Genomic DNA, 25,691 nt, shown 5'->3' on the forward strand with positions numbered 1-25,691 from the left:
AGAGTCATCAAAGGAGCCTCAGTTGAGGAAACGCCTCCATGAGATCCAGCTGGAAGGCGTTTTCTCATTTAGTGATCAATAGGGGCCCATGGTGGGTGGTGCCATCCCGTGAGTTGCTACTCCTGGTTTCCATAAGAAGGTGGGCTGAGCAAGCAGAGAAAGCTACAAAAAGCAAGCCAGTAAACAGCTCCCCTCCATAACCTCTGCATCAGTTCCTGCCTCCAGGATCCTGCCCTGTCTTGAGTTCCTGTCCTGACTTCCTTCAGCGATAAACAGCAGTTCTGAAGTGTACGCCAAATACACCCTTTCCTCAACTTGCTTTTTGGCCGTGGTGTTTCGTGGCTGCAACAGAAACCCCTAAGATAGCTTTTATTTCACTTAAGCCATTTGGTGCAGTGAGAAGAAACTGCAATGCTGACACTAAATCCATGTTGATAACTGTGTAACAGGCTAGAGGTGGCCTTCCCCTTTGTAGAAGCTCAGGGGTAGAATGCTTGCCCGCGTCATAAGGTTTGATCCCCAGGACTACAAAGATAAAGAATGTTCCTTTTGTAATCATTTATCTTGTTTGAATAATGCTAGTTATTTTACATTCTAAAATCAAAACTAGGAGAAACAAAGTAGTATCAAAAAACCTGGTAATGCTATTGGTAATACCCATTATGCATAAAGAGGGCTCAGGGCCAAAAGCCTTCTTGTGCAAACATAAGTACACACTGGGATACTATGCAAGCATTAAGACCATTCTCTTTTAAGATAGCCACAGTAGCTGGGCAGCGGTGGCGCGCGCCTTCAATCCCAGCACTCGGGAGGCAGGGGTGGGAGGATCTGAGTTCAAGGTCAGTGAGTTTCAGGACAGTCAGGGCTACACAGAGAAACCCTGTCTCAAAAAAACCAAAGTTCATCCTCTCCTAATTTACTATGTGAAAATCTATATACATTTTGCTTAGAGATTTATTTTATTCTCCAGAGAAGTCATCCCATACTTTGATTGACATAGTCAAATGGTCTACAGTTGGTTATTGACAAATCTTATAATTCACATAGTCAACATTTTCTACAAATTTCTACAGGTGTAATGTATTTGAGAATGTATATGTGCATGTGTGGGAGTGGCTATGCATTATGAGGCAGTCTCATTATCCCAGGACGGCCTCAAACTTGCTATATAGTTGTAGGTGACCTTGACTAGTCTTCCTGCCCTCACTGAGTGCTGGGATTACAGGCATAGATGGTGCTGGGCCTATATAGTTTTAAGAAATGAATGACAAGAACCACTGCAGGTAAAAACAGCTTTATTTTGTTCATTTTGGTCTTTTTTAGAAGAGCAAAACTATCAAATGCAATCAAAGTTACTTTGTCTTATAGCCACTGGTTTCCTTTGGAAAGAACACACATTTGAATAACTTGTAATTCAAACATATCAAGTTCCCACTTCATTTCCTTCTTTTAAGTCAGCCGCAGTAGAATCATTCTGGGTAAGTGTTCATATTCTCTCACCTTTATTCATACTGAAATAATACAATATTTATAAACCAAACTATTTGCTGTTCAGAAAGCTGGAAAGGTTCTTTTACATAATAATTTTGATATGATAAGAAACCACACAAAACCGGCATTTGCAAATCGATAAAAATAGGATAAACTCCTTGAAAGAAAACATAAACAATAATTTCTCTTATCTAAATAATTTCAATTGAGTGAATATATTTATCTGATAATATATCCTCTACCTTAGAATATAAAAAGTGCTCAGATTATTTATAATAAAAATAACAAAATTCTAAGAACTGAAAATAATTTAAATAAAGATAATACACCGAGAACCAAAATGACATCTGTGCTGTCATGGAGGGAGGTGTGAAACTACCTGAACTCAGAAGGGACTAAAGCAAGGAGCTGGAACATGCATAGCTCCTGCCTGGAGAAAAGAAAACCAGTCTCTGGAAGCTCCATGTGTCTTTATTTAGATGAAAGCCACTGACAAAAAAATCAGGTATCTCAGACAGACTTTGCAAAATGCAAAGTTGGGATACTTGCCTTGACTGCCCTACACTAGCTGCGGTGCACACTCAACTCAGGAGCTCAAAAGACAAGCACACATCTTCATAAAATGCATGTACGGAGGCCTGGGGCTAGGTGTCATCCTCAGAACTACAGTCCACTTTCTTTCAGACAGGGTCTCTCGGTACTGGAGGTTACTCAGTAGGTTAGGCTGCTGGCCAGTGCTCCAGGGACGCTCCTCTGACTCCCCAGTGCTGGGATTTCAAGAGCACACTCACTACCAGACCCAGCATTTTTACATGAGTTCTCGAGAACTGAACTCAGGTCCTTAAGATTTGCCAGGCAAATAACTATGCCAAGACAACAGACATAGCCGGACCATCCTGGACACATACCCAATGGGAACATCTGATCTTTGCAAAGTTTGCATGGCCTTTTCAGGTCGTTTATTAATGACACACTGAAAAACTGGCAGAATTTAATGTTGAACAGAGTAACAGAGCTTTGGTTTGTGGGGAAGACATGTTTCCTGGCGATGGAATGCGTTTGTCACCTTTGACCCCACCTAAATTTCCCAGCATGAGCTGGGAAAATCTTGTATGAGTCTAAGTCAGTGGTTCTCAGCCTTCCTAATTCTGCTGCCCTATAATATGGTTCTTCATATTGTGGTGACACAACCATAAAATTATTTCGTTGTTACTTCATAACTGGAATTTTACTACTGTTATGAATCGTAATGTAAATATCTGATATACAACCCCTGTAGGGGTTGCAACCCACAGGTTGAGAACCATCTTTTCTATTAGCATTTTTTCCAGGACAAAAACAGTAGTGTGAGGAAATTCTTTAGACTCATTTCTTCACTTTCCTCCCCAGAATATTTACTGGAGACATTTAGCATACCTTGTTCCAGAAGCAAACTCCAAAAGGACAAGTCCCAATTAAGGGGCTAGATCATAGTGTATTTTAAAATCTTTATATTAACCACAAGATTCTCATAAATACAATTTCACAAAATATTTTGTAAAAGCTCTAAGAATGTACTTGGTGAGTGGCTACAGAAGCCAAGATATGCAGGACAGTGACCAGGTACCCAGGCTGGTGCTGGGCTATGGGGCAGGCTGTCAGTTTCTGAACAGCAGCATCCTCTCGGCGCACTTCTGCCCCACAAGGTTGGCATACTCCAGAACACCCTCCTCCTCACTCGGGTCTTCTTGGTAGTTCTTATAAACAGCATAAGGCATGGTGGATCGCCTGTGCAGTACCCGTAGTCGGTTAAGGTCCTTACTGCGGCCTTCATCCACTGCAAAGAGACAAATACGAATCAAAGACTGCCGTATATCAAAGATGTGCACGGCCAAAGTACATCATCTAAAACGTGATGGCCTCGCAGGTCCTCACTGTGCGGTATGTTCATGAGCATGCTCCTAAGAATACACAGGAAGTTTCTTAGTGAAAGGCAAGAAGCATTCCCTAGTTTGCTAGCCAAAACAAAGTAGAGTCAAAGAATCACACTCAACTGAAAACCACTGGCTATACTGTACCTTCTGATTTGCTGAGGTACAGTGGCATCTATAATGTTCCAGAATCTTTCCAGAGTCTGTATTAAATTTTAGTGCCTCTCCAGCTAGCATGCTGCCTGAGGCTCTGGCTCTGCATGCGGACTTATTGTCAACAGAGCAGCATAAGGAGGTCTGGCTTTGCATACTCCTGTTCTTTATGGAGGGCAGCAGGGCAGATTCTCACAGCTTCAAAAGAAGGTAGAGTACAAGGTGCTGTTGCTTCCTTTGGGCTTTCCTGGTTCCCATATACAAGAACTCATGGCTTATATCAAGAACACCTGTGCTCCTGCCTTCCCTGAAGCTGGGCGTGGTCTCGCGACTCAGTTCTGGTCAGCATGAGTAGCGCTTTATGGGACTGCAAGAGCCTTTCTGAGAGAATAAGTTATCTCTGCCTTCCTTCAGGCAATAGCCTGTACACAGACAAACATAAGGGCAAGAGTCTAACTTCTACCTTGGAGCTGGAAGGTAGAGGCATGCCTTTGGTTTAGTGAAAAGACAAGACTCAAGGTGGTCAGCCTGACTTCATGGAATAAGCTATCATGCTGGGGATAAAATACCTGGGATGAACTGGGGTGGAGGGGTACGCCTGTGGTCCTGGCACTTGGGAATTAGAGGCAGGAAGATCATAAGCTCAAAGTCATCCTGGCTGTAGAGAGGTCTAAGCCAGCCTGGGCTACACAGCAAGACTTCAACATACATGCGCACACGTACAAGCGCACACACACCAACCAAAGAAAACGTACACAAGGGCTTCAAGACAGTAAATTCTGGAATATTTGTATACTTGTAAAGAGTGCTGGGAAAGGAACCCAAGCCAAAGTGTGAAACTCACATGCTTTCTACACATCAAATACAGACCCAGAACTTCTTATACAAAGTACGCATGGCTGTAATCTACCACCTAAGGCTAGGAATGGCGTTTATAACTAAGACACAAACATCTAAAGTTTCTTCTTTCTCAGAAGTTGATGCTCTAAAGCAGAATAAAACTCAGGAGATTTCAGGAGAGAAAAGAACAGAATTCCTCCCATTCCTCAGATGCCAGACACAGGGAACACCAATGTACTGCATACAATTTATCTGCCCAAACGCATGTGAAGGAGAGGGAGCCCATTCAGTCTCAGACTCCAGGCCTGCCTGTTCTGTCGGTTGGGCTGCATGGCCTCTAGCTTATGATCATCTTGTCATATCCTCAAGGATGGGACATGTACATCCCACACAGTTAAGATTAAAAGTAACTTAAACATAAAATTCTGTAAGATACTTAAAACACTAAAAATTATGATTTAGTTAGCAGGGAGGAAAAATGTAGCTCAAATTCTTACAAGACCCATTTAGAATCGTCTTATAGATATAAACATGACATCCATGCTCACAGACAAATCTATAGTGCTAAACAAGCCCAAAGACCTTCCCTTGATGGGCCTTGTAGAGACCCAGGAACAAGCTATTTTGATATGAAGACGGTTGCCATGGCACCCAAGGAAAGCTGCCAGCCTACTAAGATACAGGAACTTCTACTTCTCCTTTCCCAAAGCTGCATCACAGCTTAACTTTATAAAATAAAAACACAAGGAGTCTTGCAAGTTCTTAGGGATGAGCATTTGGTCACTAATGACTCAAATGCACTGCCAGCTCCATGACATTTTAATCAAGGAAAACTCTGCGGGGACTGCTTGCTCACTCTCCCCACAACTGCTCCCTCACGGGAGCCGAGCTGTTTAACAGGTGCTTCCAAAGCAAGAGAAGCTACAGACCACAGCTGTACCTCTGGGGGGAAGGGGTAAATTATTTGTTGTTCTCAGAGACCTAAGGCTTTTCTAAGCCTTTCTTTTTTGTTTTGTATTTAGGGACAGGGTTTCTCTGTGTAGCCCTGGCTGTCCTGGAATTCTCTCTGTAGACCAGGCTGGTCTCGAACTCACAGAGATCCACTTGCTTCTGCTTCTTGAGTGTTGGGATCAAAGGGACATGCTGCCCCCACAATCTGGCTTTCTTTTTTTCCCTAGGCTTTTCTAAAAATGATTCAAGAGTGTATCAGCATATCTTTATAATATATTGTTACAGAAATATTACATAAAAATGAAAACAAGTTTTATAGTTTTTAAAGGATACAGACGTATACACAGCAGATAAATTGATATAAGAGCTAAAATGCTGAGCAAATGTATAACAGGAGATGTGATATTCGTGTTAATGGTCACCCTGACAGAATCTAGAACCAACTGGGAGAAGGGTATGGGATACCTGTGGGGGATTATCTTGACCTTATTAACGGAGGTGAGTGGTATCATTCCCTGGCCGAGAGAGCCCCGCAGCTGTGTCCGTGGAGACAGGGCGCTGAGCACAGCACGCAGTCATCATGCTCTCAAGTTCCCACTCCATGTATTCCAACCCTAAGCGTCCTACCAAAGGGTGTAAAAACTAGGAGCTTTAAGTTCGATGTGACAGGATACTTACATATCATCTGAAGATATCTTATTTATCAACCACTTGACCTATACAGAATACTGACTGTAGTGCGGGTGTGTGACACAGCTATCAATGAGTGACAATAAAGGTCTCCTGATATGAATTCACCATTTCTAATATTCTTACCTTGACTGATTACAGAGAAACCTATGATGAACACCAAGTAAGGAATAGTCTACAAAGTAGCTGGACTGTATCCTTAATAAAATGTCACGGTCATCTTTATCACCACTACGACCACCCTCATCACAGCTCGGGGACACTGAGGTAGAGGGGGCAGAAAGAAGATGAAGAGCCAGGGGATGAGATGAAGTGCTGTGTAATACTCTCTTCTGTACACAAAATGCTATTGCGCCGACGGACTCACAGCAGCCACAGCTGCCCACACAAGAGCTGCACAAGATCAAGCCAGACAAAAGAACGAGACACGATATTCCATACAGTTGACTCAAAAGGTAGGCCTTTCCTCTTTCTCTGCAACCTCTTCCTCCTCCAGGCAGCTGCTGAGACTCACAGCTTGCTGCCCTTCCATTTTTCTTTTAAACTCTAATAAAGCTGCCCTTGAGCTTCCTTTTGAGTCTATTCTTAAACTCTTTTACTAACAAAACGAAGAACCCAAGAGAGGACCTTGATTTCCCCAGCATATGTAACTGTGGTGAACTCTCCATTTCTGGCAATCACCTCATATTCGGTGCACATAACTAGGAGTGGTGACTCTGTTACGTCTGGAGATGAGGCTGGGACTCACAATCTGCCTCAACAGAGCGGCTTCTATTCACAAAGGGATAAACGAAGTGCTCTGCAGAGAACAAGTTTTGCTTTGTTCCTGGTGAAATACCTTTCTGCTCAGAGAAGAAATGTTCTCTCAAAAACGTCTCGAGCTGTGTAGGTTTGATGGCTGGTCATTAATATTTATAATGCCCTTCCACACTGTTCTTGTGTGTAGCAGTTCGGGGGTACGATCTGTGTACTTCAGAGTTCTATGTGCTCTTGGCAATTACTTTTGTTTATGCCAAAATCCACTTGCCACGTCTCAACTGGCATCTCCCCAAATGACCCACTGCTCTTGGCTTTCATTTTTACTTTACACTTTCCACTTTTTAATACCTGCTTCAAAGCAAAAGATTTTCACTATGAGAAGGTACAGGAGGCCATGTAAGCTTCTTAAACACACAGCGAAGCAGCAGCCATGTCAGCTGGGGTGGCCAACATGAGCAGTAAAAGCAGCTGTATGCTCACAAAGCTCAGCTCCTACAGGGCTCACAAGTCCTCCAAAGTCAAGACTTCCTAAATTCAAGTCTTTCAGAACTCTTCCCTTAGCAAAACCTTGTAAGTCTCAAACAGCAAGAGGACTCTGCAAAAGCAGAGGGCCCTTCTAGACAGCAAAGATGCTTCTGTTAAGCTTCTGAAAGCAGAAAAGCAGATTCTTTAGTGGACTTTGGAGAGTAAAAACAAGTAGTGTAACAGCGACACAGCACAGCTATAAAGCAAATGCTTTTCCTGTGTGCCCCTTCCTCCTCCAAAAGACTTTTCCTGTGTGCCCCTTCCTCCTCCAAAAGACTTTTCCAAAAGCACTATTTGTTTTCAGACATACTTTGAAAGCATGTAGTTATATCAAAGAAATGCCTGTAGTTTGCAGTTTAAAGCCAGAACTATGCCCAAAAGCAAACTCTAGTAGCACTGACCCATTCAAAAAGTGCCAATGCAGTAACGGGCTCCTTCTTTTGCTGCCTTCCTGGGTGCAGCTGGAATGCTTTAAGAAAACATTTAAGAAATGAAGTGTGCTGCACACGAATCTTTGTTTTTAATCAAAGATTCACAACAATGGGTTAACAAAGTATTTCAAGGAAATGCTAAAACTTCAGTTCAGAGTGAAACTTTTAAAACACACACTTTAAATGGCAAAATAGTGGGTTTCAATAATAAACAGGTCTATGGTTAGTCCACACATGACAGCCACCTAATATCCCCTAGTTTACAAGGTACACAGGTCAAGAGTAAATAATTAAGTACTCAGTAACCTGAAAAAAGATTGGTTTAATTTAGGTTTGGGGAATTAGGTGACATTAATTTAAAATGCAAATCAGAGCTCCCATGTAAGCAACAATTTACTGTGGAACTTAAGGGCTGCCAAGGAAACCGCTGCTGAGGCAGCCTGAGGAGCTGGCACATGCATCACAGTTGTGTGGCCAGCACCCCACAGCTTACACTTTGGAGGCCACAGAATATGCTTTTTTTTTTCACTAAGAAAAAAAGCTGGAACTGCAAATCCACAGCTCTCTACACCAAAGCTCAGACTACTGAATGTGTGAAGTGAACCAAAAGTGAACAAATCCCCCATAAAATTCACTTAAAGTTTCCCTAACACATTCAAATAATGGTCACTAAGTAATTTTTTTATTAAACAGTAAAATGAAATAAAACAAACACTAACATATCAGAATTGTGCAAAACAAACAGAAAGAAACAAGTCCAATAGAAGGCACAAGAAGGGGTTGGAGAGATGGCTCAGAAGTTAAGAGCACTGGCTGTTTTTCCAGAGGACCTGAATTCAATTCCCAGCAACCAGACGGTGGCTCACAACTACCTCTTGTGGTATCTGCTGCCCTCTTCTGGCATAAAGTTGTATATGCAGATAGAGCACATATATATACATATATATGTGTGTGTATGTATATGTATATAAAATAAAAAGAGGGCACAAGAAACAGACCCACTTGTTCATACACCTGAGAAGCTCATAAAAAACATTATCTGGAAGCCATACTAGATACACAAATGTTTCTTAAATGCAGAGCTTGAGGATAGTTCAGCTGGCTAAATGCTTGCCAGGCAAATATCAGGATATGAGTTCAGACCCCCAGTACTCACATAAAAGGCAAAGTATAGAGAGAGTGCCTGTCTGCAGTTGCAGTGCTAGGGGATCGCTGACAGGGCAGTCTAACTGCACTGGTGAACTCCAGGTTCAGAGAGAGCTCTTGTCTCAAAAACTAAGGTGGACAGTGACTGAGAAAAAGACTTGATGTCACCCTTTGACATACACATTTGATGTAATTCAGAATCACCCATCTTGCGTTTGTATAATATGTCCAAGTTTGAAAGCAGCTTGATCCTCAACAAATTTTTAACTATCCAAAGGTTACAAAACACAGTAGGACCTGAACATCATGTAGTTTGAGTTTCTCATTTCACCGATAATCAAACAGCCTGGTAGTCAGTGAACTGTGGAAAGAGACAAATCTAGTGAAGTCTAAAGACCCTTTGTCTTTGGGTTTCTAGCTGAAGCACTAAATTAGCATGACTCCATGAGCTAGCAGTTACCTGTTCTTGCAGAACAACAGTTAGGTATTAGGAATAAGCAATGCGAATGCAAATAAAATGAGTTTGGATGTTATTAATGGAAAATGCAATGAGAGGAACCTGAAATTCAAACAATTTGAATATTGCTAAAATTTGAATAATTTTATGAATTTGGTACAATGCAGGATTCTACCAGGTTCAAAGCTCTTTAAAGTTAGATGAGAATAAACAATCTTAAGTGCTAAAGAAACGTAAACACTGGTCAAGACATAACCTCATGGGCTTAACAAATGCAGGCTTCTCTGGGCTCGTCCACTAATTAAACAGGGAAGCACTTGGCTATAAACAATCAATGACCCACCTCCTCCAGGATATGGGGACCAATGGAAAGCCACTGTAAATGGCTTTAACCTGGTAAAAGCATTATGAAATGATGACGAGAATAAACACATGATGGTGTCAACGAACGGAAGACTACTGTATACTAATACAATTAGATAGAACTGGACCATCAGAGCAGTAAGAGGTCCTACTCTCAAGACTTCAGTTGTCATGTTAACAACATTGAGTCTTCAAGACTCAGAACATGGTTTAGTTCTCTGAGCAGTGATTGGTAGTTCTCAATGTAGTGGTCTTGAGTGTCTTTTGATACATGTAATTCTAAATAATGAATACTCTTTTGTTATTCTAAGAGGATTCTTTCGCAATTCATTTTTGTTTGCTGCTAATATATAAAGTACAATTGACTTCTGTATAATAACTTTATAAGCTACAATCTTATTTAATTCAGTTATTAGTTCCAGTAGTTATACAGAGGACTCCTGAAGATTTTTTTTATGTAAACAATGATTTATTACTTCAACAGGAAATGCTTAATTAACTAATTGATTTATACTGTGATTTCAAACTAAGTAAATATTTAGTTCATTGTGTCCACAAATCTAATTAAGTTCCTAAGAATACTTTGTCAGACAATTAAATTAAGTGGGAAATTGAATACATTTATAAAAATTTTAAAAGTTAAAAATTGAATTAGTGCCTTGTAAATACAATCAAATGTTATTCAAAAGTCCCTTTTTCTTTAAATAATTGCTAAAATTTTAAAGGCTTATACATTGAAAATATGATTTGTAATCTGCATTCAGATTTGACAAACAGGACAAATCTTTCTTTAATAGACTTACATTAATGAACTGAGTACTAATTTTTAAACTAGAAGAAACCTTTGAATCCACTTTCGTATAAATTAAAGTCATTCTTTAAAATATGAGTTAAGGCTTAATACCTGTGCACACACCAACTTGAAAATGCAGACTCTGACTCGGTCTTTCTACAGTCGTGATTTGTGAAATCAATTCAGCGGCCAACAGCAGCAAAGACACAGTGTGCGATACCTAGTGACGCTGTTTCAGGTTGAAATCTTCCCGCACACTTGCACGCAAGTGCTGGGGTAGACGAGGAGAGACAGGCCCAGAGAGGGCAAGACTTTCAAGGAGGCAGCCTTAACTTGCAAACGGTACTATTTCAGAAGAAATGAACCAGAGAGGAGGTTGAATGCGCCAAGTGAGGAATAAATACAGTAAGCTGTGCCTTCCTGGCCTAAAACTAACAAGGTAAAAGTTTGTGGTAAGCTATCTACTATCTCAAACACTCATTCTGAACTCCAAACTACAGAGAATTCATGTAGGAGGGTCTTCTATCTGTTGCTTTCATTGGTTAATTAATAAAGAAAACTACTTGGCCTGATAGGTCAGAACATAGGTAGGCAGAGTAGACTGAACAGAATGCTGGGAGAAAGAAAGCAGAGTCAGGCAGACGCCATGCTTTTCCTACCCAAGATGGACGGACGGTGGTTACTCATGCTGGTAAGCCACAGTCAAGTGGCGATACACTTTAATAGAAATGGATTAATCAAGATGTGAGAGTTAGCCAGTAAGAGGCTAGAGCAATGGGTCAGGCAGTGTTTAAATGAATATAGTTTCCGTGTAATTATTCTGGGGCTAAGACAGCCATGCCGGAGCCGGGTGGGACAAAAAGCAGGCCTGCTTGCCTCAACACTACAGAGAATAGTCATTTACTTACTGGCTGCAACACTTAAGCAACAGTTATGGTCTATGTAAGTTATTTCTTCCTTAGTTGGTCTGAGGAAGTGAAGTGCAGTTTCCAAACCAAGGCCCATGCCATTCTAGGCGGCTACTCACAACATTATTTCACCTAAGAATGTTCATATAGCCCCAGGTACATGGGTATATAAAATAGGTACACAAGCAAGACATTTTTAATAATAAATCATAAAGAAACTAATTTTAGAACCATTCTTTGTTAATTAAATATATAATTTTATCATTTATTAAAGGCAAAAGAAGTTTCTATGCTAATCAGATGTGTTTGTTTATTTTCACATAAAGAATTCAATCTTGGCTAAACATCTGATGAAACATCTTCAATGTTTTCCATAGCTGATGGATACTTTGATTTTATAATTATCAATGCTTAGCAAAAAAGCTTCATATACATATATATATCAAAATGCATAAGCATGTTTAGGGTCACTTCAAAAAGTGCTGAAAATTATGTCTCATTTATAAACCAAAATTCATTTAGTTTTTTTGTTTATTAAACTCAAATCAGCAACTCAGTGTCCAGTGCAAACTGATGCAGCTTATTCCTTGGTGTCAGAAGGGGACCATGTGACTTTTTTCAACCATGTGACCAGATACTGAAGAAAAACAATTGAAGAAAGTAAAGGTTATTTTTTTTATGTGCTGCATCCATCAGAGTTCTGGGGACAGACCTGGGGGGGGGGGGTGAGAAATGAAGAAAAGCCAGGCAGATGGGCACATTAACAGAAAAGCTGGACTCAGACGGCCTGGGCTCTCTGGTAGAGAAACCACAGCATCCCAGACGCTCAGAATATTTAGTATATGGAGTTGAACAGAAAGATAGGGCTATCACACATAGCTGAACAAGGAAGTGGAGTTATGACATACAGATAAACAAGAAAGGTTTATAGTATACATGCCGCAGACTATACTTACTTTACTCAGGGCTTCCTCTGTTCTCCCTAAATTTATGAAGTCAGAGTACATCAAGGTGTCTGAGAAGTACTGAAACATGAAAAACTATGGAGGACAGGAGGGAAGATTAGCCTCAGATAAGAACAAACTACCTTTCTGTGAGGAGAGGAAGAAAGTGCAGTGATGGTGAGGTGCTGTGGAGGCCTGGACTACCTGTCCTTGATGCAATGTACTTGAATTGCTATCATCAGCCCATCATCCACTTTGCACATAGAGACTTGCTATTTTCATCTACCCATTCATTCATCTGATCTGGTATTTTGTTTTGTTTTGTTTTGAGACAAAGTTTCACTGTAGTTTTGGAGCGTTTCCTGGAACTAGCTCTTGTAGTTCAGACAGACCTCAAACTCACAGAGATTAAAGGCATGCACCATCACCACCCAGCTCCTGACCTGGTCTCATCCTTTCGCCTCTGCAGGTGGACTCAACTCTAGCTCAGCTCCAGCCTTACTGCTGGACTCCACAACAGCAGCCACAGCTGCCTCTCCAAAGACCTTCTTTTGGTTATTGTGCTCCTCAGATGCTGTATCCCAGGACTTCTGAAACATTTTGAACTGCAGTTTAACATTTTTCAGCCATTCATGGCTGGCTGGCTGGCTGGCTGGCTAGACAGATGGGTGAATGGGTAGACAGACAGACAAATCTATTGTGTTGTATGTAATATGTGGTCAGAGTTAATATTAGTAATTAAGATTGTACTAAAAGAGCCTGTGTTTGCCTTGGCCATGGTCACTGAGGAAAGTGGAAGAATCTGGAACAATGCTGCCGCTGAAATCTTGTGAATTAGTTGTCATTCATAAATTCTGACGTTGTGAAAAGACAAAAATATGTTCACCTGTATATCTAACAAAGCTTGTTCACAATATTTCAACAGTCTATTTTTTTCCATATCAATACAAATTCCCCAGACTTACCAACTATTTGAACCAAATGTCCAGGTTATTTTCTTGCTTGGATGCCAACTCCTTTGTAACATGTAGTCTGGTACACCTGGTTCTCCCTCCAGCTGGCTATAGCTAATCATCATCATCATTACTGATAATAAGAATATTTATTAACTAGACTTCAAGCAATACTACTCAGTTTATAACTTTGAATAGTTAGACTGACATAAAAAAATTTAAAAACTATCTGGGAGCCACTGACGCAGCTCACTGAGTAGAGAAAGGTGCTATATTCAATCCCTGGAACACAAGATAGGTGAGCTAGACGCACATACTGTGATATGTATGTGAATATAAACATATATGTGTGTATATGTTTACATGTACTTACAATAAGTTGTTTTTTTTTTAAAGAAAGTTACCATTCTAAAGAACACAATTTTATCTTTAGAAGTGCTAAAAGAACAGCAACTTGACCCTGCACCTGTTAGGACAATCCTCTCTTTGTCATGAATCATCACTGCAGAGGATTCTGAGGGCCCTAAGGAAGTTTTGGGAAGTTTGCTTTCTTACTAGGCATTGTTTCCTAGAGATTAAGAGAACATGTTTGCATGGGTTGAAGAGATGTCTCAGTGGTTAAGAGAACATGCTGGCTCATATGCCCTTCTGAAGGAAGCAATGCCAGGCCTACAGACACAAATCAGTGAACACAAGACAGAGACTTTCTGGGACAGCTCCTCCACAAACACTCAAGATCTGAGTAAGGCTGGGTGTTCTATGGACACATGCTGGAGAACTACAGAAGTATAGGAAAAAATGTCAGGGAACCATGCCAGGGAGGAAAAAGAATGGAGTGAAAAGAAAAGAGGCTCCCTTTGAAATAACATAAATAACACAAATGAAGCTTCAGGGGACCGCACTGCTATGAAGCTTCTTTAATTAGCTTAGGATTTTCAGTCACTCTGGGAAGAGTTAAGATGTTCTAGAAACAGTCTACCCCAGGAAAATGCACAAAGCACTTGATCCAAATTAATTGTCATTATTTTTATAGCAAATTTAGTTCAAAAGCAATGGTGTATGGCTTGGTCACAGTAGAGACAAATGAGAAAATTTCTTACCAACATTTCAAAGTCTGCTTAGAAGCAAACCAACTTTAGACTACTCTATGGTAAAAGGTATCCATTACTGTAATTATAAGTGAAATAAAAATTATCTAAAAATAAAAACAAGTACTTTTAAAAGTATAGAAAAAACTGGAAAAAATATATTTTCATCCTTTGACAAAACGAATTTTAGCTGTATTTTTGCAATGAACATTGAACAGTTAATATAAAATGAGTAACACGGGGGAAACAGGATGGTGCTGGAGAAGTAATGTATACTCAATAAAGCTTCGCTCTGGAAAACAATAAAGCAAGGATTGTAATACCTTTGAGTAATACCAAATTATATGCTCAACACTGTTTATCAAGGCTTAAAAATCAACTCCAAAATACCGGCTACTGTTTCAACAAAGTGTGTGTAAGAACTGTCTACGTTAAGATAGTGCCTGCCCTATAAGAGTAGTATTTGTTTTCTTTATGGTCAAATTAACAACCAAGTAGTTTTTACCTTACCAAAAGTGATTTCTATCTAACCAAAAGTAAAGTAACACAAGCAACCCTGTTCTGCTTCACAAAGCATCCACAGCTCCATTCACAGGAAGAGCAGTGGAGAACAGGAGGCACTGTCGCTGCGGCTGCCGCACACCTGTGCATCCTCTGACTGCACTCTAGCTCCCTTCCCTAACTAACTCCGGAGCCTTGTGCACGAGCGACAAGCGTTCTGTCACTGGATGACATGTTCAGTCCACATCTGAGCCAAATTTCTACAAAGGCTCCCAGAAAATAGTTTTAAAGAAGTAATTTAAGGAAAAAGGTAAAATAAAGGCTAGTGCGATGGCCTGGCTGGTACAGGCTTGCCATGAAAGCCTGCCCCGTGCTCATTCCCTGGACCTCTCCAGTGACAGTCAGAGAACTGACTCTATAAAGTTGCTCCCGGACCTCTACATACATGCCATGGTCCTTGTACCCCATACATACAACACACACAACAATAACATATAAATACTTAAGAAAGTAAAGTGTAAATGTGGTACTGGATTATTTTAAGTCTGTCTGTATATAGCCAATTTCTAATTTTAAAAACAATGGGACATTATTTTCCTTCAAAGTTATTTGAGAAATTTCTAAACATATTTTGATGGAATAGACAGAAGTTCTAAACTGAAAACAAAATACCCATTTACAACAAGTAAATTTCTTTTACAGTTGTTAGAAGTCAGTCACCTCTTGCCCACATAGTGCCTTAACACAGTAAATACAAAGGGTTTGCTGTCCAGGCTAAAGAGTTAAACAAACACTCATAAAACACAAGACGAGGAGGGAGTGCTGGGAGCAGATTGCAAGGGCATGGGAGTGGGTATTTCAGAGTCTTATAGCAACTTAGGGTGCGGAGAATATGAGATTTTTCTGTAAAATGAAACCACTTTACAGAGCATAACGAGATCAGCTGAGGCACCTACTGTAGGCCCTTGAACCACAGAACATCTGGGAGAGCAAAGACTTCGTGATTGAAAAACAGGCCAGCTAGCAATACTCCTCACATCAGGCTCCGTGTTTTCTCTGAGTCAGAGTTTGGGTCATGTAGAAATAAAACTGGCCCCAGAGAGGAGGAGAGTTTCTCACAGTTTGCCATTTAAACCTCCAATGACCGTGTTTCACAGCAGGCTCAATACACTCCAGCATGTAACTGCATTTTAATTTCCTAAAACCACAGGACATAAGTGTGATTTCAAATAGTGTCTGGACTGTGATATTCAATATTGATAAAACTATACAATATTCTCTTCAAAGTTACAAAGACACAACACATGGAAAATGATCTTCATGTGCTTGGAAACTCTATTCTCAAGTTTACTCTGACTGTAAATGAATTCTAAACGATGAATAGTTAACAGCCAGTGTCTGCCCTGAGGAGCAGAACCCAGCAGAATACAGGAAACAACATGCTATGTGTTCATCACTCGCCAGAACAGACTGTCTTCTTGATAACAGTAGGCAATGCAAGACTAAACTGGTTTTGCTATGAAATGCTTATTAGCACTTGTTTTGGAAAGGAATTTTAAAATCAATAAACTGAATGAGTATTTACTTGCATGCCCATTCCATGCATGGAAATGAGAAGGTCATGTTTCAGCTTCACAAAACATGGGGAACTTATGGTCTCTTGCATCTCCAAGAAACCTTTAAACTAATTTAAGAAAGAGAGTAAAATTGTGTTCACGTGTAAGAGTCAGAAACAAGCTGAAGACCACAGTACTATGAAGGAAAGAACTCGAAAAGATGGCCCGCAGCTTTCATTACAAGCTACTGACCCAGAGGAGGCAAAGCGGAAGTGTTTTCTAAGACACGGGTAGTGGGTAATTATGGGCTTTCCTCTTGAACACGGCTGCCTTTGGCTATGGACCTGATGCCAAAGCCCACTGACAAAGTCAGTGTTTTAAAGCAACATTATCTGTTTGATCAGTACAGTATAACTTAGAATGAAACAATCCCATTCTGATTAGCAACTTAAGGTATGGGATTTAAGTCCTGGCTAGAAAACCTGGGGTGATGCCAGAGCGTCTGGCAAATGGGATAGCTGGGCCCACTGTGGCCACTCTTCAGATTCCACGGTACTACTATAGGTAAGATGTGTCATTCATGATTTCATATCAGCTTTTCAGGGTAACAAATGTATCACATAAACCAATTTCATTCAAAAACAAACAAACAAACAAAAAACCCCACAAACTGGCCAGGCAGTGGTGGCGCACACCTTTAATCCCAGCACTCTGGAGGCAGAGGCAGGTGGATCTTTGTGAGTTTGAGGCCAGCCTGGTCTACAGAGCAAGTTCCAGGACAGGCTCCAAAGTTAGAGAAACCCTGTCTTGAAAAACTAAAACAAACAAAAGCTGGTGAGAAAAAAATGGTCATTTCAGAACTGAGAAGTCCATGCGTTTCTTTTCTTTCTTCACCCCTCATTCTCACCTGACCGTTGCCCTCTGCCAGGCTTGCATTTTCTCCCTTCCGTATTCTAATGAGGTATGAATCAGGTAACACCTCAGTAGTAGACTGTGAAGACTCAAAGCACAGTTTGGAACATCAGTGGACTTCAGTCCGGGGAAGCCACACACAGTGGCATAATATAAGCCGAGAGCATCAAACGTGTGCCAGTTTAACAAAGCCCTGCTCTGTAGACCAAGAGGTGTTTTACACTTTCAGTGGCACTTAGACTCCAAGGAGCTAAACAGGACATACTTTTTTTTCTCTCAGAGAGAAGGGGCAGAACAAATGGGAATAAATGCCAACAAAAGCCTCTGGCATAAATCTGAGGCAACATCCTAACCTAACTTGAACAATAAAACCAAAACAATAGGGACGATTCTTAATATCTGGGTCTGATTTTCCTCTTGGTATAACTTAATAAGGTAGGTCTTACTATATTTTTATTAACACATACATTATGGCATTTTTATACATACATACAATACTTCAATCAAACATAAAGGTTGTCCTATTATTTTCTTTTGTTTCAGACAGGGTCTCACGTTGCTCAGACTCACCCCAAACTCATGACAAGACAGCTGAGGCTGACGCTAAATAGGTGATTCTCCTGCCTCTAACTTACAATTGCTAGGGTTCTAGGCATATCCCACCACACTTGACACTTATTTTTATCTTAACACTAAGTAAGGAATCTGAAAGCAGGGAAGATTCTCAATTGCCTAAAAGCACAGATACCTATTTGTCATGAAGTCAGGATCTTAACTTGTGGCTACTCTTCTAGTGTCTCTATACACTTATAAGAGAATAATAATGAACAAAATATGGTGGAGGCTATTCTAGGCAGGACCTCGAAAAGGACATGGAAAAGGAGACATACCGGGGACAGACGAAAAGTGCCAGCACAAAAACTTCGTGAACTAACTGTCTACATAGCACTGTCCCACAGCCTCAGTTCGATTGCTCAATATTTCTGCCTCTATACTGGTAAAATAAGCAAACAATTTTTATATTGTGATAATTGTTAAAACATAAAAATAAAGGTTTCTGTCCTCAAAACATGTGAAACTCCAACAGGGAAAACACAGGCGGCAAGCAGCAAGAGTAACATCATTTCTTAATTGTCTATCTGTCTTGTCTTCCCTATCACAGAAACACACGTGTGGTTTTTAATTGTCTTGTCTTCCCTATCACAGAAACACACGTGTGGTTTTTGACACAGTGTACAAGTATGAAAAACTATGAAGAGCCACAAAAAGGATAAAGATGCCAAGCTGGGTTCTGCAATAGACATACCTGCTTGTGGGTCCTGGTTGAAACGGCAGTATTTGGAGTTGTCAAGAGAAGGCAGGCACTGCTCAATGGGTACCCAGACATACGTCTCAGGACACAGCAAATCAGAAGGTCTATACTGACCCTAAAGAGAAGTGAAGACAAAAGGCATAGGCATTACAAACGCTAACTCCTGGGTTCTGAGGCTCCAAGGGTCAAGGAAAGGTTTGGTGACAGGCTTAATGACAACCAAAAAAGCCTTGCCATATTTAGAGAACACATATATAATGCAAGGCTCTCTAAAAGTGACACATCAACATTTAGCAGGTTATACCGATTCCGAATTTGAGAGTTTACCCTTTTGGAAAAAATCCAGTTGTCTTTGAAGAGCTAGTGAGGAACAGAGAGAAGCTGCTTTGCATATATCAGAGAACTATACAAAGCCATATAAAGCAAACTTGTTTCCAAAAGTAGAATTTTACTGTCCCCAATCACTAACTTTTTTAGTTTATAGACTCAAGATTAAGCTCCTTTGTTTTGTTTTTCAAGACAGGGTTTCTCTGTAGCTTTGGAGCCTGTCCTGAAACGAGCTCTGTAGTGGCCTCAAACTCACAGAGATTCGCCAGCCTCTGCCTCCCGAGTACTGGGATTAAAGGCGTGCGCCACCACTGTCTAACTCAAGGCTGATAATATTCAGTCCATGCGAATGTTTTAAAAAGTAGCATCCTACTAATATACATCTAATAACAATCTAGTAAATGTACAATAAAATTCTAACAAAACCTGTGATACTATAACTTCACAAGTTCTAGTTTACAAAAACGTGTAGATCAGTTACATACTTCAAGTGTACAACACTATACAATATTTACTGAATATGAACACATAGTTAAGAAAGAATAATACAAACTGTAAAAAGCATTAGTGAATTTTTTCAGAAAAAAACATAACTTTTATATTCTTTGAACTTATTCAAAATTCTAAATGTCTTATCTCTGAATATTAAAATTCAAATTTGATATCAGGTTAAAATCTAGTGCAGTCATTTTAAAAAAAAATTTACAATCCAGTGTAAGAAATTATTTCAATATAAGGAACAATCCAACCTAATTTCTCTTGTATTTACTTAATGGCTTCAACCTAACTTTTTTGAACACGCTTTACTTCCCCTACTGAGTAAAAGTATCCCCTGTTAAATTCCTATATAGACTGAGTTCTTAGCTTGTCATGTGCTAGTGCCACATAGTATTCAATATTAAAGTTTTATGTTATATTTTACTCTTTGACAAATCTAATCTCTCATCACTCCATTTGCAGAATCTTTACCATTTTGCTTTATTATCCTAGAGTTCTCAATTTGGTATAAAAATATGACCAATGTGAATTTAAAAACTAGTACAAAATAAAGAGCATATTTTCATGTAGTGACAGAACATTTGAGGACCCCCAAGAATATCTGTGTGAAAAGTGTGTTAATAACAACTACAATCCCAAGTGTCCAAATGCTCCTATTTTCTAATTTAAGGTTGAAGTCAAGGCAAACACTGGGAGTGAGGGTGATCTCTGAGGTCCGAAGGTTGAGATAATGGACTTTCCCTTTCAGAACAGTCCATGAGTTCACACAGATTCATGAACAAACACCTAACAACAATACTGACAAAAAGACTTAGTGCGGCAGCAGGTCCTGGAACAAAGATGGACAAAATCATGCTTTTAGAAAATGGCACTGAACCCACTGGAGTGAGGAGGCTGCACAAAGCTCAGGCGCACATGATGAGTGGGAGCGCGAGTCCTCACAGTTCTCTCAATGTCCTATTCACTCACAGGGAGGTTCGGCGCTTACTTTTGATGCTTTAAACATTCACCTCATTAAAAGATCAGAAATACATTTTGACTTATTCATATCACTTGAAATCAAATTTGTCAATTACATTAAACACCCTTCTCCAAAGTATAGGCTTCTTTCAATACTTCAGATTTTCTCCCAAGCCATCAAAGAATGTGGTTTTACGGAATAAACCACTGTGAAATGCTGTACTTTCTAAGCTAAGCGGTTAAGTTATGTGACTGAAGTACTTAGAGCTCAGCTCAGAGTCACCAGCACACAAAAACCACAGGGAGGTGAAAGCTACCCTGCCTGTTCCCTATTGTAGGAAAACCAGAGATGTTTGTATTAAGAATGTAATTACTTAAGGATTTGGACATACTTTCCCAGGGTCAAAAGAAAAAATATTTAATCAACCTCTGAGTATACTCATTCAGATTGAACAGTGAAGTAAAAGCAGATTAATTCTTTCCTACAGTGACTTTGAGTAAATGAGAAATATGAGTTACCACAGATTTCTGGAGTACTCGGAATTTTGAAAATGTAACATCTTTGACAGCTTATCCCACAGAGCTTTTTGAGAAGTTCTTTCAAAGTGATGAAGAGTTCAGAAGAGGAGCGGCTAGAGTCCATGGTGCTAAAGAAGGGTTACTACTTTACTCCAAATATAGCTGTAATACTCAGTAATTATCTTCTTAATGAAAACTGCTTAAGGCTACTTGTAAAACCCAAAGCCACCAAAAAAAAAAAAGAGAGAGAGAGAGGTTACAACATGGCCAGATAACAGTTCAGTCAATTTTACTAGGCTGTCATAGAGTAAGAGTTTAGGAAATATTACAGTTAAATCTAAAACACTGTGCAAGGACAAACCTCCAAACCCTAGCTAAACACATATCCTGGTCTATCAGAAAAGACTGTCGTCCAGCAGGGGGCTGTTTGCTTTGGTTTTGGGCAATGCTGACAAAGGCATTCTTCTCACTTGCCTGCTTTTGGCCATAATTGAAGATCTTTACCATATTGATCTGACTTTTCAACCTATGAAAGAGCCACCAAATAAGTTATATAAAAAATACATTAGTCTAGCAAAATAATCAGAATTTAGCCTAAAAACTACATTTATTTTTGATAACCAGAAGCTGAGATATCTCATCACTGTGGCTGGAGACTTGGTTTGGTGGCTAAGAGCACTTGCTGCTCTTCCAGAGGACCTGAGTTCAATCTCCAGCACCCATGTGGTGGCTCACAGCCATCTGCAACTCTAGTTCCAGGGGGTCCAACAACCCTCTCTGACCTCCACAGGCACAAACACACAATAATTTTAAAAAAATGACCTCACTATCACATCCTACTCAATACATATGAAGAGTATATAAAGTATGGCAGTAATTGTCAGTGATAGCAGACTTTAAAACAGATTGCTTCCAATGAAACAAAGCAAACAACACTTAGACATTTTCCTCCAGCCAAGACACATCTAGTTACAAATCTAAATTTCCAAAGGTAAAATCAGTGTCTGATCATATGAAGCCACAACAAGAAATGGTTCTAGCAAGCTCTCAGCATCAGTTTTATTATGTTATTACTGATGGAATTCACAAACTAGCAAGATCTCCCCATTAGCACAGGGCCGGCCTACTGTTTCCATGCTTGTTCAAAGCTATATAACCATTATCCCTGTACATTTCTATAAAGTCCTAGAGAAACCTAGACTCACGAGCCCTCACAGCCTTACCCTCTCATAGTATATAGGCAATCCATTTAAAAATGGAAGGCCCAAAAGTGGGTAATAGAGCTTGCCACCAAGCCTGGTGGCTTTAGTGCATCCCTAGAATCCACATAGTGGAAGGAGACAACCAACTTTCACAAACTGTTCTCTGATTTCTACACACATGCTATGGCATATACAAGAATCCTGCCCCATACCAGCCCCTGCCCAAACTGTTGAAAAAAAGTGTAGTTAAAAATAGTGTATGCCCATCAAAATTCTTAAAAGACTTCGAAAGAACTGTACTCAACTTCATATGGAAAAGCAAAAACCCAGAATAGCCAAAACAATCCTGTACAATAAAAGAACTTCTGGAGGCATCACAATCCCTGACTTCAAACTCTACTACAGAGCTACAGTACTGAAAAAAAGCCTGGTAGTGGCATAACAACAGACAGGAGGACCAATGGAACCGAACAGAAGACCCAGATATCAATCCACACATCTTTGACACCTGATCTTTGATAAAGAAGCAAAAAATATCAAATGGAAAAAGAAAGCATATTTAACAACTGGTGCTGGCATAACTGATATCAACATGTAGAAGAATGAAAATAGACCCATATCTATCACCATGCACAAAACTCAAGTCCAAATGGATCAAAACCTCAACATAAAACCAGCCACACTGAACCTTATAGAAAGTGGGAAGTACACTTGAACGCATAGGCACAGGGAACCACTTCCTAAATATAGCCACAGCAGCACAGACACTGAGAAACAATTAATAAATGGGACCTCCTGAAACTGAGAAGCTTCTGTAAAGCAAAGGACATGGTCAACAAGACAAAACAACAGCCTACAGAATGGGAAAAGATCTTCACTAGCCCCACATCAGACAGAAGTCTGATCTCCAAAATATACAAAGAACTCAAGGAGTTGGACATCAAAAGATCACATAATCCAATTAAAAAAAAATGGAGTACAGAAACAGAGAACTCTCAACAGAGGAATCTAAAATGGCTGAAAGACACTTAAGGAAATGTTCAATATCCTTAGTCATCAGAGAAATGCATATCAAAACAACTCTGAGATTCCATCTTATACCTGTAAGAATGGCCAAAATCAAAAACACTGATGACAACTTATGCTGGAGAGGTTGTGGGGAAAGGGGAACACTACTGCATTGCTGGTGGGAATACAAGCTGGTACAACCCCTTTGATGTCAGTGTGGCGATTTCTCAGAAAATTAGGAAACAACCTTCCTCAAGACCCAATAATACCACTTTTGGGTATATATCCAAAGGATGCTCAATTGTGCCACAAGGGCATTTGCTCAACTATGTTCATAGCAGTTTTGTTTGTCATAGCCAAAACCTGGAAACAACCTAAATGCCCCTCGAACGAAGAATGGATTAGGAAAATGTGGTACATTTACACAATGGAGTACTACACAGCAGAAAAAATAACAACAGCTTGAATTTTGCAGGAAAATGGATGGAACTAGAAAACATTATTTTGAGTGAGGTAACCCAGACTCAGAAAGACAATTATCACATTTACTCACTCATAGGTGGTTTTTAAACATAAAGCAAAGAAAGCCACCCTACAAACCACAATCCCAGAGAACTTAGAGAACAATGAGGACCCTAAGAGAGACTTACATAGATCTAATCTACACGGGAAGTAGAAAGTAGAAAAAGACAAGATCTCCTGAATAAATTGGGAGCATGGGGAACTTGAGGGGAGATAGAAGGAAGGGGAAAGGCAGGGAGGGGATCAGAGAAAAATGTAGCGCTCAATAAATATCAATAAAAAATAGAGTAATAAAAATTATAATAAGCCATGTAAAGATGGAAAATACACAGAGAGTCTAGATTTTGTATACTATTGTGTTTTCTTTAAATTTTTTTTGACTGTTAATTAGCTAACTACAGAGAGATATTTGATTGTGGGGGCTGCTAAGCTAAACCAATATAAAGGTATCCTGACTTCAAAATTTGGGTCTAAGGATATGTTGCTGTTGGAAAAGAGGTTCTGCTTTTGTTTCCACAGAAGATCAGAAGCTGTGGATTCCTTCCAGGCTAATACCAATATAAAGGTATCCTGACTTCAAAATTTGGGTCTAAGAATATGCTGCTGTTGGAAAAGAGGTTCTGCTTTTGTTTCCACAGAAGATCAGAAGCTGTGGATTCCTTCCAGGCTAATACAGTTTGATCAAGTAAGACCCACTCCCAAAAGTCTCTAATGGAAACAATGGCCCAGGCGATCCAACATCCAAAACAGATTCAAGGCAACTGGTGGAGAAAATGTAGCCTCATAGACAAAAAAAGAGAGAGAAAAAGAAAAAGGGGAAAAAAATAGCATAGTATTTCCTTATATTGCTAGGCAATATTTGACTTCCATGCATGCTTGATTTGCAGCACAGCCTACAAGGCCCTAGATGATTCAGCCACTACCCTTTCATCTGGGTTTTCTGCAACTGTCCCCTCTTCCATCATGTCAATTTGGCTAACAGGTTTCTTTGTAGTACCTGGAACATGCCAGGTCTGTGCACATCTCAGGGCTTCTCAATATGTCTCTCTCTGGACTGAGTCATTCTTTTTTTTTTTTAATTGATCTTTACTGAGCTCTACATTTTTCTCTGCTCCCCTCCACGCCTTTCCCCTCCCCTTCTACCCTCTCCCAGGTCCCCATGCTCCCAATTTATTCAGGAGATCTTATCTTTTTCTACTTCCCATGCAGATTATGTAAGTCTCTCTGAGAGTCCTCATTGTTGTCTAGGTCTACAGAGATTGTGATTTGTAGGCTGGTTTTCTTTGCTTTATGTTTAAAAACCACTTATGAGTGATTACATATAAAAATTGTCTTTCTGGGTCTGGGTTACCTCACCCAAAACAATGTTTTCTAGCTCCTTCCATTTGCCTGCAAATTTCAAGATGTCGTTATTTTTTCTGCTGTGTAGTACTCCATTGTGTAAATGTACCACATTTTCCTTATCCATTCTTCGTTCGAGGGACATTTAGATTGTTTCCAGGTTCTGGCTATGACAAACAATGCTGCTATAAACATAGCTGAGCACACTGGACTGAGTCACTCTTATGCCTGTATTTTGTCTGTGTGTATCTAGTACAGCAGACTGAACCCAAGACCTTTATGCATGTTATACAAACCCTATACCATGGGACTACATTAAATCCCTGGCCTCCTTTTTTCTTTATTTTTATAACTTTTCAAATTACACAACAGGGAGGGTCTCACTAAGTTGTCCTGAGAAGACTTAAACTTGGAACCCTCCTGTCTCATGCTCTTGAACAGCTGGAATTACAGGCCCAGTCTTATTTCCTACTTTTAAGTTTTTCTTGATGTCATACTCTCAATGAAGCCCATCAACTATTCTTCACCTGCAGGCCATATCAACACCCTTGTTTGTTTTTGTCAATTGTACCTATCTGAAACTTTTGTTGTAATGCAGGGTCAGAGATTTTATTTTCAGCCTGAGCTTGTC

At 39.9% G+C, this 25,691-nt stretch overlaps 1 protein-coding gene across 6 annotated transcripts in view; it reads right to left on the reverse strand.

Annotated features, from left to right (window-relative positions):
• Positions 1-1,278: 1,278 nt before the first annotated feature.
• Ate1 (arginyltransferase 1) overlaps positions 1,279-25,691 on the reverse strand; it is a 117,775-nt gene continuing 93,362 nt past the window's right edge. For 4 of the 6 annotated variants that reach the window (XM_075972481.1, XM_075972480.1, XM_075972478.1 and 1 more), the window contains exons 11-12: positions 18,678-18,798; positions 1,279-3,307 (exon numbers count right to left, since the gene is read on the reverse strand). In XM_075972481.1, the coding sequence (XP_075828596.1) occupies positions 3,129-3,307; positions 18,678-18,798 (300 nt within the window). In that variant the 3' untranslated portion in view covers positions 1,279-3,128. The remainder of the gene's footprint in view (positions 3,308-18,677; positions 18,799-25,691) is intronic. The other 2 variants (XM_075972484.1, XM_075972482.1) reach the window with 1 other exon arrangement.

The sequence above is a fragment of the Microtus pennsylvanicus genome, chromosome 5 (assembly GCF_037038515.1).
Source record: "Microtus pennsylvanicus isolate mMicPen1 chromosome 5, mMicPen1.hap1, whole genome shotgun sequence".
Lineage (NCBI taxonomy): Eukaryota > Metazoa > Chordata > Mammalia > Rodentia > Cricetidae > Microtus > Microtus pennsylvanicus.